At 34.8% G+C, this 13,007-nt stretch overlaps 1 protein-coding gene across 1 annotated transcript in view; it reads right to left on the bottom strand.

Moving 5' to 3' along the window:
* Positions 1–13,007, bottom strand: part of LOC142338415 (non-selective voltage-gated ion channel VDAC2-like) — a 420,938-nt gene that overhangs the window by 28,779 nt on the left and 379,152 nt on the right. Inside the window, exon 3 of the mRNA XM_075388175.1 lies at positions 2,076–2,331. Within this exon, the coding sequence (XP_075244290.1) occupies positions 2,076–2,331 (256 nt within the window). The remainder of the gene's footprint in view (positions 1–2,075; positions 2,332–13,007) is intronic.

Here is a 13,007-nt window from a genome sequence, read left to right on the forward strand (position 1 = left end):
GACTACTTTATCTTAATTGAAGGGGCGTAAGTGAGCGTAGCGGGGGGGGGGGGGGTGCACCGGGCGGCTGATGGGTGGCAGTGGGGGGAGTCAATCTTTAAGAACCGCTCTTCGCACCATAAGTATAAGTCTCCGAAACAGATTCTGTGAGTCGCATATTTGAAGACTAGTGAGCTGAAAGGCTCCAAGAGCACATAATGCCCGCTGAGCGCTACCTGTTTTTTCCGTTTTTGAGGATGAAAAGTCAAATGCGTCAGACGAAAAATTAGTCAAAATAAAAATCACATAAAAAAGACCGACAGGACTGATATAATCGCTACAAACTTCGTTTGAGAGCAATTAAAAACGGTAGTCGAACTGTCGCACGTACAAAAATACCCTCAAAAATAAAATTTTTCAACGCCAAAATTTTACTTAAATATTAAAGTATTTTGAGAAAAATTGCCCTTAAAACCTTCTCGTTCTTTCGCTCCCTTTACTACATCAGCTTGACAAAATTCACCTCGACTTTGAATTTCGATGGACATCAGAAAATCGCAAAAAAAAATCACACTGTAAAAAAAACAGCCCGAAGACTTCGCAATCGACTCAAATTAAATACGCCCCAGACGACCACTTAATGAACAACAAAACAATATTTCATTTCATATCATTAAATTTGAACAACAAAAGGAGGAAACAAGCGAAGAAAATTCGAGATTTTCAAATACCTCCTTGAAAATTTCTCAAGTTGCGACAATAGAGCATTGTTTACATCGAATTTTCTGATATAATTAGCTTAATTTTGACAGATCATTACACAACAAACAACAAACGATACATTTCGAGCAAAGAAAAGAACCAAAGCACCAAATCTCAAGAATATGTTTACACTTTGTAATATTCTGTCTCGATAATTTTTCTCAACATAACCGGCAAAACACTTACTGATGATTCACTGCACACCCACACAACATCCAAATACACCAAATACAATCAAAATAAAAGCGAAAAACAGCAGAATTGATTCACTTATTTTATGGAAATTTGACTCATTTTTTTCACCTAGAAATATACTTTTGACAAAACTTTAAACATAAAACGGAAACTGCGAAACTATTCTGAAAGGTAAAACAGAAAAATGAAGCAAAAGAATTAAGATTTTAGCTAACGTTCTCTGACTAAAACAAACTTAAATTAACATCGATCAACTTAAAAGGTCACCAGAACCTGTATAAAAACTAAATTCAACCGAACAAATTAGCCAGAACAGTAGAAACATGAAACAGAATACGAGAACCGCTAAACAGCGTCTGATAATGTGAAAATCACAAAATCAACTCAAGGTTGCATCTTAAAATCGAATATATCATTGAATTGGTCAAAAATGCTCCCAAATGTAGTTACTTGATAGGTGCTTTAGAACCCGCTAACGCGGAAGGATTTATTTTGAAAGACTATTGGGAGCTCGAATCTTATATTATAGACAACCAACAAAATTTAAAGTGACAAAACAACACCAATTTCGGCGCACTTTTCATTTGACTTTTAGAAGGGAACTGCCGCAACTTGAGTTCAGCTGCAACATTTAAATCAGAAATTCAAATGACGCAAAAAGTCACACAAAGTCAAAACGGCAAAAATTATGCACAAAAAAGACCAAAATGTTTACAATTATTGCTCCAAATTTCGTTCAAGAGCAATAAAAGACCACTTTACCTGAAAAAGTTAAGTAAAAACAAAACGCTTCAAAAAAAACCCGCACGTGATGAAAAACATCGCTCGCTTAGCAAATATTTCTTGACATCTACTTATCTCACTCTCTCAAATATGCGGTACGATAAAAAAAACGCTCTTCCCTCTTTGCCCTTCAATTCGTTCAACTGTTTAACCTAAACGCTCAATTTCACGTGCTGCATTGACTTTCACTTCCTGTTCTAAAGAGACCAAAAAATTATTGATCAAAAAGATGTTACACTAATACTCCTCTTCGAGTTGAAAAAATAGGGCCGCTATAATAGCTGGCTGAGAAGATGAGGGCCGCTGTTAATAAACCACAGTTACAATTGGCTTATAAGCTACAAAAAATTTCTTACCCGCTATCAGTATGGAACGATGAATCCAAAGCTAGTTTCATTCCCTCGATTAATTTGTCCTCAACCTCCACTTTGCATCCGATTACATTTTTAGTATCCCACGTCTCAGTCAGAGTTGTGCCATAATCCTTGCATTTATATTTGCCCTCTACCTTGGCATCTGTTTTGCCGGATACAGTAGCATGTGAACCACTAATTTTGAATTCAACCTTGTTTTCAGCTACTGTCTTCAGGTCCAACTTCACAATTCCACTGTCTGCAACATATGTTGTTTGAAACTAAATTATTGCAATATTTTACATTTCAATAAATGCAATTATTACATTTCTCAGAACTTTTCTGCTCACCCTTCCAACGCCCGCTTTTTATGACCGCGAAAATTTTCCTGGAATTTTGATAAATTTCGCTTAACATAAGATAAAATTACTAACGATAGTCTAATTCACGTTTAGAGACAAAATAGTTAGTCAATTGATTTATTTGACTCTGTTGGCGACAATTTTGGTAAATTCTTTGAAAATTCAGCATTTTCATTTTTTTAATTGAAAATTATTATTAAAGGTTTATTATTATTATTATATTATTATTATTATAGGTCCACGCGCCATTTACAAACTCAAAATTGCTTTAAAAATGAAACATTAAAAAAAGTTTTCAATTTTTCCGATAATCAAACTCATGGGGTAGTAGTTTCAATTCAAAAGGCAATTTATTCCATTCAAAAGGAACAGCAAAACTGAATGATCTTCGCCCAAATGCATTCCTGACATTAGGATCCTTCAGATTGTACGCATATTGGCATCTAGTCACATTATCATTTCGAAAAACTAATGAGCCAAGATACACGGGAATTTTCCACGGATGGTGAACCAAACGTTGACAAAAAGTAAAATTTTGTAGAGGACACGTTGTTTCATGGGTAGCCAATGATGCTCTAGGATATAAAATGCTGTTGTTGAACCAGGTGATAGCTTAAAAATGAGACGACACGCTGAGTTCATTGTATGGTGTAATTTCTGTAAGGTATACACAGGTAGTCCATAATACAGTGAGTTGCAGTAACCTAGTCGGGAGAGAATCATTACCCGAACTAACCCGATCAACGACTTTCTGTCGACTGTATCTCTAATGGAATAAATTTTTCGCAGGAAATAAAAACATGTACAACACACTGAAATAATTTGTTTCGAATATGAAAGTCTGCAATCTAAAATGAAGCCCAGCAAGGTAACACTATTAGAAAAATCGGCGTCTAGAAAAATCGGCGTTATATTTGCCCTCTACCTTGGCATCTGTTTTGCCAGATACAGTAGCATGTGAAATACTAATTTTGAATTCAACCGTGTTTTCAGCTTCTGTCCTCAGGACCAACTTCACAATTCCACTGTCTGCAACATGTTGTTTGAAACTAAATTTTTGCAATATTGTACATTTCAATAAATGCAATTATTACAATTCTCAGAAATTTTCTGCTCTCCCTTCCAACGCCCGCTTTTTATGACCGCTCCTCTCTTCCACCCCGTGATACAAATTACCTGTTGCCACACCCTCAATCCTCGCTCCCTTATCTGCTGTTACGTAGGAGCTCATTGTTCCGACCCACTTTAATTGGGGAGGAACTCTGTGCTCAGCTGGTTTTCTTTTGTTTAGCAAAGTTTTGCAAATCGATATATCCATCGTTCATAGTTTTGTGGTACCATTAGAAAGCTTGTAAGGCGTAGAAAATCACATTCAAATTTTTTCGAATTTCGCTTTTTCCGAGAAGTTACGGAGTATTGAACTTTAGCCTCACGTCCGTTGTTTTGTTCAAATTTTTCGAAATTTTTCCTGGAATTTTGATAAATTTCGCTTAACATAAGATAAAATTACTAACGATAGTCTAATTCACTTTACGTTTAAAGACAAAATAGTTAGTAAATTGTTTTATTTGACTCTGTTGGCGACAATTCTGGTAAATTCTTTAAAAATTCAGCATTTTCATTTTTTTAATTGATTAATATTAAAGGTATATTATTCTTATTTTTCTTATTATATTATTATTATTATTATAGGTCCACGCGCCATTTACAAACTCAAAATTGCTTTAAAAACGAAACATTAAAAAAAGTTTTCAATTTTTCCGATAATCAAACTCATGGGGTAGTAGTTTCAATTCAAAAGGCAATTTATTCCATTCAAAAGGAACAGCAAAACTGAATGATCTTCGCCCAAATGCAGTCCTGACTAACATTAGGATCCTTCAGATTGTACGCATATTGGCATCTAGTCACATTATCATTTCCAAAAACTAATGAGCCAAGATACACGGGAACTTTCCACGGATGGTGAACCAAACGTTGACAAAAAAGTAAAATTTTGTAGCGGACACGTTGTTTTATGGATAGCCAATGATGCTCTAGGATATAAATTGCTGTTGGCGAACCAGGTGATAGCTTAAAAATGAGAAGACATGCTGAGTTCATTATACGCTGTAATTTCTGTAAGGTATACACAGGTAGTCCACAGTACAGTGAGTTGCAGTAACCTAGTCGCGAGAGAATCATTACCCTAAATAACCCGATCAACGACTTTCTGTCGACTGTATCTCTAATGTAATAATTTTTTCGCAGGAATAACATCTACGACACACTGAACTAATTTGTTTCGTATAAGAATGTCTGCAATCTAAAATGAAGCCCAACAAGGTAACACTATTAGAAAAATCGGCGTCTTTTAGAAAAATCGGCGTCTAGAAAAATCGGCGTTATATTTGCCCTCTACCTTGGCATCTGTTTTGCCAGATACAGTAGCATGTGAACTACTAATTTTGAATTCAGCCTTGTTTTCAGCTTTGGTCCTCAGGTCCAATTTCACAATTACACTGTCTGCAACATGTTGTTTGAAACTAAATTATTGAAATATTTTACATTTCAATAAATGCATATATTACATTTCTCAGAACTTTTCTGCTCTCCCTTCCAAAGCCTGCTTTTTATAACTTCTCCTCTCTTCAACCCCGTGATAATATACTTGTTGCCACAACCCCAACCCTCATTCCCTTATCTGCTGTTACGTAGAAGGTCATTGTTCCAACTCACTTTAATTGGGGGAGGAACTCTGTGCTCAACTGGTTTTTTTTTTGTTTAGCAAAGTTTTGCAAATCGATATAATCATCGTTCAAAGTTTTGTGGTATCATTAGAAAGCTTGTAAGGCGTAGAAAATCACATTCCAATTTTTTCGAATTTTGCTTTTTCCGAGAAGTTACGGAGTAATGAACGTTAGCCTCACTTCCGTTTTGTTCACATCTTTCGAAATTTTTCCTGGAATTTTGATAAATTTCGCTAAACAAAAGATAAAAATACTAACGATAGTCTAATTCACTTTCCGTTTGAAGACAAAAGAGTTAGTAAATTGTTGGGGAAAATTTTGGTAAATTCTTGAAAACTCCATTTTTCAATCGAAAATTATTATTAAAGGTTTATAATTATTATAATTATTATTATTATTATTATTATTATTATTATTATTATTATTATTATTATTATTATTATTATTATAGGTTTACGCGTCATTTACAAACTCAAAAGTGCTTTCAAAATGAAACATTAAAAAATTTTATTAGTTTTTTCCGATATTGAAACTCATGAGGTATTAGTTTCAATTCAAAAGGCAACTTATTTCATTCAAAAGGAACAGCAAAATTGGATGATATTCGCCCAAATGCAGTCATGACATTAGGAGCCTTCAGATTGTACGCATATTGGCATCTAGTCACCGTATCATTTCGAAAAACTAATGCGCCAAGGTACACGGGAATTTTCTACGGATGGTGAACCAAACGTTGACCGAAAAAAAAATTTTGTAGAGGACACGTTTTTTCATGGTTAGCCAATGAAGCTCTTAGATATAATTTGCTGTTGGTGCACCAGGTATTAGCCTAAAAATGAGAAGACATGCTGAGTTCATTATACGCTGTAATTTCTGTAAAGTATACACAGGTCTATAGTACAGTTAGTTGCAGTAACCTAGTCGCGAGAATCATTACCCGAAATAACTCGATCAACGACTTTGTGTCGACTGTATCTCTAATGGAATAAACTTTTCGCAGGCAAAAAAAAAACATTTACGACACACAGAACTAACTTGTTTCGTATATGAAAGTCTGCAATATAAGTTGAAGCCCAATAAAGTAACACTATTAGAAAAATAGGCCTCTACTGGAAGTTCAACATCGCTATTTAAAGTTTTCTTTCTATTGATATACATGTACTCAGTTTTAGTCGAGTTTAATCGGAGCTTAGCACCACTGAACCACTTGCCGATGGATTTATCGAATCAAAATTAATCAAATTTATTAAATCAAAAGCCGATTGATTTATCGAAGCATGGCAAAAAAAATAGAAACAGTGTCATCGGCATAAAAATGATAACAGAACGTTCAAACAGAACCTCCAGAGGAACAAGATAGCATGAAAAGAGAACGGGACCTAGAACAGATCCTTGATGAACACCCGTTTTAATAGTTCTTGGCAACAAATATTCACCATCAATCAAAACTTTTTGAGCTCTACTACTCAGATAAAAAGAGTTCTACTATTTAAAAAGCTAAGCACTATATCACTGAAAACCAGACTTGTTTTAAAAAGCGAAAGAAGTAATTCATGATCGAGTGTCAAAGGCAGCTGATAGCCCAAGTCAAATAAGAAGTGCTTTTTGTCTTATCTAAATTGAGGAGCAAATCATTCATCACCTCAACGAGGGCGGTTTCTGTAGAAAAAAACTTCCTGTAGGCATTTTGGTATTTACTAAAAAGACTACTCTTTTCATGATGTTCTCGCATTTGCATAAAAGCAGCCCTTTCTAAAAGTTTTGAAATGTAATTTAGGTTTGAGATAGGTCGATAATTTGATGATAAGAATTTTTTTAAGCGGGTTTAACAATGGCCATTTTAAAGGATTGAGGCGAAAGATTAAGAAGTTTCAAGAGGTCGAGAAAATAATAATCTGGAAATGACGTTTTAAGATGTGTCGGAATGTCCGGTTGAGATGTACTTTTTGACGACGACAAAATCAAATCTCTAAACTGACTTATCGACAACTCTGTGAACGAATTCTTTGAGTTAACTTCAGTTTTCAGAATTTCGGGACCTTTCCAAGTGCGAATCGATGCAATAATACTTGCCACTTTAGATATAAAGAACTCGTTGAAGTCGTTTGCAAGCTGCTTTTTATTTTCATATTTCGGGAGCAGTTCTAAATCTTGACCAAGAAGCAATTTTAAAGTGGCAAACTTTTTACGGCTACAATTTTCCATCAACGCATTCTCAATTTATAATCTACGCTTCTGTATGAAATTTTCAAAATACATATGGGTAACATTTTTATATTCATACTTTAGAAGAGATGTTTTTGACATCCTGTATTTACGCTCTGCTTTTCTCTTCTTTCGTTTCAGACTCAAGAGCTCGTCGTCAAAAGAAGGGCATTGATGTTTAGTAAATGTTTTTATTTTGAATGGTAGAACGGAATCCAAAACATTCTCCTCAAACCTTAGATACATATCCCATGCTTCAATACCTTAGGCGAAATGAAACTTCAAGCATGGCTTCAGTAACTTAATAAAACCTTCAGAGTCAAAAATCTACCAATTTCTATACGTCAACTGGTGTTGAGATTTGCGTTGTTTCACATTGGTGAGCAAGAAGCAAATAAACGAATGCCCCGAAGAGGTAATGATTCGATTAAACATTAATTGAAATATTGTTCGACGCTATAATATGGTCAAGAATCCCAACACTTCTATGCGTTTTCTCGCAGACGTACTGAGTCGGGTAATCTTGGGTTCCACATTTTCGATTCATCGTTATTTACATTCAGTAAAACGTTTAAATCACCCCGAAGAACAATGATGTCAAATTTTAGCCTTTTTGCAAAAAACAAAACATTTAATCCAGGTCGTCGATAAACAGCGATTACTAAATAAGAGGTAACCCCAACAGTTAAAGGCGCATAACAGCATTTCAAAAATTCAGACGCAAACTTTTCAAAATTTTCCAAATGGAGATTACATCTGTAAAAGTGGCATCTCCACCTCCTCCTTTATTAAACCTTGGTGCACTATAGAAAAGAAATCCTGAGGGACAACACTGCTTTAGAATAAAATCTTCATCTGAGTTGTTCGTAATCCACGATTCTATAAAACTCTAAAACGAATTTCATTTACTTTTAAGAGGGCATTTAAATCTTTCGTTTTGTTCCTGACAGAGCGTACATTATGCAGTCAAAAATTTAGTTCTGTAAATATCTATTTCGTCAAACTTTGTTTCAATGGCGGACAATTTTGATCCAATTTTTTTTAGTCAATAACGGGCGGCTTCAATCAGGTAAAAACTTGACACAGTAACGTTTTCAGGCCAGAATTGAGGTAACTCAACTTTCTCCTCATCATACTTAAATACACAATGGAAAGCTTTCAGGTGAGCTTCTTACTTCGAAATTTGGTGAACATGAAGTAGTTCAACGATATTTTCTGCACAGTACTCCTCTATTTGTGATGCTGTTATGTTCTGACTCTATCGACCTACAAATAAATGACCACGCTTCGCTGGTTTTTTGACATCCTTGACGATTGCTGGATTATTGTTCGTTCCCGTTTTTACCTCCTAATTCTCTGTACAGTTTCAAATTCATCTGCCTTTCTTTTTTTGTTTACTTTCGAACTGGATGAGCTGTCATTTCGATTCCTCGCGGGGCCATCTTTTGCAGCTCTTAGAAAAGGGAAATTCGGTTTCTTTATCAACGCTATCTCATTGCGTAGTACTGTCACCTCGCGGATCAGAGAATCATCACACTCCAGCGAAGATAGTTCTGCAGTAAAGATAAGAGTACAACCATTACATGACCAGTAGATCATTCATTTGATAATTACGGTACTTGAAATTCCAAGACAACAAAAGCGGACATATATTTTCTTTCATTTGACACAAATTCTCTCAACGGCCGTAATAGTGTCCAGCGAAGATAGTTCTGCAGTAAAGATAAGAGTACAACCATTACATGACCAGTAGATCATTCCTTTGATCATTGAGGTACTTGAGATTCCCAGACAATAAAAGTGGACATATATTTTCTTTCATTTGACACAAAATGCACTCACATGTACATTGCAAGGCTCGTTACAAATATTGCAGAAAGGTTTGGGGGTGGTGAGGCACCATCGTAACTTGGGAAAAGGGGGAATAAGAAGAGGGGCCGCTAGGGGCCTAAACTAATTACTGAATTAAATGTGGAGAACATTCACACCAAATGTTTGACTATGAAAAAATATTATCTAGGGTAAAAATGTAGGGAATCGTATCAATCAAGAAGATGCGGCGAACTCTCTCGCCAAATGCTTGATACCAAACATGAAATCGTAGAGAACTATCCTGTAAATTCTTCCGCCGTAATCTAAAATCCCCGGTAACTGGGGCTACCCAGAAAAAGTCCGGCCTCTGATACCACAGTAAATTACAACAATCAAGAGCTGAAACAGAATTAAATAGCCTCCAGGGTGCACTTGGAGACTATTTAATAACATTAAAACAATTAGGCCAATTAAAATTGCACCAAATTTGCTTTTTAGACCACTTTTTCCAAATTGACCGTTATTGCTGACATAAAATCTGTTGAATGTTCGTTTACTTTGATGAGGGTCATTTTTAACTCAGGTTCTTAAGAAAAGTTCTGGAACTCACCGTTTGCCGGCCTTGCGCTAATTTAAATCAATTATCTATCAATTTCATCGAAAAAAAGTATTTTTGACAAATTAAGATTTTCGTTCGCCAAAAAAGTTATTAAGCAAATATTTGGAACATACAAAATTTTTCAACATCTGCGTAGCAATAGCAAGGCCAATTTTGGTCTCATCGCCAATTTTGGATGACAAAGAGAGCAGAAAGTAGAGGTCTGTTTTCATGTAGAGGTTTAATAGCGGCCAACTGGAAAAATATAACATTCTCTGATTAAACTTCTTGGTTTTTGTGACTCCTTTTTAAATTTTAAATTTACGAGATTTGTCATTCGTTCTTTTTATAGTCAAATGACTGATTCTAGTTCTAGAAAATCAAAGGTCTGTTTCACTATCTAAGGACCTATTAAAAATACAACCTTTTACAAGCTATTAAAAAAACAAGCTATGAAAAATAGAGGAGCTATTAAAAAAAACCAAGTTTCTTCTAAAAAGACCATAATCTTTTAGATTGGCTACGTTTTATCTTACTTCTGTCACCTGGAACCAGTCTTAGCAAAAAGAGAGGTCGCAACTTCTCTGAAGTTAAACAGAATCTATCTTTTCTGTTGCTTTTTACTTCAAATATTGTTTTTTGGCTTTGATACGAGATTTCGTAAAGTTTTTTTATTTTAGGACAGTATCAATTTTGAGGGCTTTTTACTGTTGTCACATCATCACATTAATGAAACATTAATGACAAGTCCCATATCACAATAGAGACAATGAAATAAGGCGCAATTGATTATACCTAATGTTTTTAGTGAATAGATTATGATTTAAACGGCTTCGACAGCTTTCAATTTTCAAAATTGAAGCTTTCAGAACTCAATTGCCGTTTTGAAATTTGCCTGAAATTGTTTGTTTACGTATGATATTCTGGCTAGTGACAGATCTCAATGCCTGTCGTTGAATGAGTTTGAAGCTTAAGTTGCGACTACAAAACAGACATTTTCAATCTTTTTAGTTCAACTGCAATTTTATGTTTCGTTTGCTTTATCTGATGCTATTTTGCTTCAGTTCTAATCCTATTCAAAAGATAGACATCGAGTTTGGTCGTAACTAATTGTAATTTGGACTTTGGGGGTTATTATGTTAATAGTGTCAAAGTATTGTTTCAAGCCGAGTGAATTAACTAATATGTAGCATCTATTGTCATATAAATTACCTCTTTCAAATTTGTTGAACAGGGTCTGGGAGGTTAGAAAGTTACATCGGAACAGTCCCAACAGCTGAATAAGAGTTTTAGCTAAAAGATTTCCATCTAATCCTGAATTTTCTGATTGCTGATCCTTAGATTGATATTTTTTAATGTTCTTCAGTTTAAGACAGGGAGATCGTATTTGCATTTGAGTAATCATAAAACAAATACATCAAGATTAACTAAATACATCAAAATAAATAAAAATTCTGGCGCGAGCTGGCACCTGCCGGGTAAATAAAAGTGAACATAGATTATACAAATATCAGTTAGCACTGGCACAAATTTCTTTGTTATGAGCAAATGAAATACAGAAGATTAACTTATTTTATTGTATATATACTTGGTAGACTTTACAGGATATCGAGATAGGAAATACATATTTTCTCATCATAATAGGAAAGGAAAATCAAATCTATAAATGCCGGGGAAAACAGAAAAGGGACAATAGTAAAAAGAAAGGGGAAAAATGTCCATCAATTGAAACGAACTTTCGGACGTTACAATAATTCTTAAAACGCTGTATCTGCAAATAGTAGCAGCTGACGTTTTATCATAAAAAACAGCACAGAAGGCAAATTCCTCTTTTACCAAAGGAAGGCAAAACAATTATCATTCCTATGTAGAACCAAATAAAAACCACGCCGCTTCTTGATAAAGCAGAATCTCACATATCCGAATAAATTTTGGTATCAATAATTGGAAGTCGCCTAACCACCAAAATGCATTACCCATGCGTTTGCGAAGTTTGATTCTTCAACTGCCCAGCAACTTTTGACGACGAGCAGAAATAGGATGACTGGTCCACTTTCTATCTTACTTCTGTCACCTTGAACTAGAGTCTCAGCAAAGTGAGAGGTCACAGTCTTTGAACTTATATAGCAATTAATCTTTTCTGTTGCCTTACCTTTTGAATATTGGTTTTCGGCTTTGATACGAGATTTCATAACGTTTGTTTTTGGACAATTTCAATTTTGAAGTATTTTACTGTTGTCACAGCACACTAATGAAATATAACCGACTACGGAATGATTGCTCGCGAACGACTATTGAGAGCTCTAATCAACTGCAGCTTGCTTCAGTCTGGGGGTGTAGAATCCATCAGACTAAGAAACTCATGGGGGCTACAAATAACCTCATAGGTTAAAATATAAAAAATATTCAGATTTAAAGTGAAAAATTGGAACCAGTTTCGGCGCACTTATGATTTGACTTGCCGCCAATTATTAAATTGCCGCCAATTGAGTTCAGCTGCTAGAAATTGTGAATGAGAGAATTTAAGATCGCGCGAAACGCAAAAAAAACAAGGGCGTAAAAGTCACTCGAAAAGTCAAAATTGTCAAGCGAAAACTTCGCATAAAAAGACAAATGTTTACTATACTTGCTTCTCTTCGAGAGCAAATAAACATTACTGACAAGTCACATATCACAATAGAGACTTTGAAATAAGGCGCAATTGATTATACCTACTGTTTTTAGTGAATAGATAATGATTTTAACGGCTTCGACAGCTTTCAATTTTCAAAACTGAAGCTTTCGAAATTCAATTGCCGTTTTGAATTTTGCCTGTATTTATTTGTCCTCATATGATATTCTGGATAGTGACAGATCTCAATGGCTGTCGTTGAATGAGTTTGAAGCTTAAGTTGCGACTATTTTAAGTTGACAGCTAATGAAGTTGATAGCTAATAGTTTTCATGTCTTTGAAATTGTTTCCAAAAGTTCAAACGTAATTTTTCATTTTTCCATTTGTTTTTTGTTCAATTGATAATTCTCAATACAGACAGGTCCCATATCTTTTTAGTTGACATGCAAGTTTATATGTTTAGTTTGTTTTATCTGATGCTATTTTGCAAAAGATAGACATTGAGTTTGGTCGTAATTAATTTAGATTTGGACTTTGGGGGTTGTTATATAATACTGTCATAGTAATGCTTCACGCCGAGTTAATTACCTATTATGTAGCATCTTTTGTCAAACAATT

This window comes from Convolutriloba macropyga, chromosome 1, assembly GCF_964194025.1.
Source record: "Convolutriloba macropyga chromosome 1, txConMacr16.3, whole genome shotgun sequence".
Lineage (NCBI taxonomy): Eukaryota > Metazoa > Xenacoelomorpha > Acoela > Convolutidae > Convolutriloba > Convolutriloba macropyga.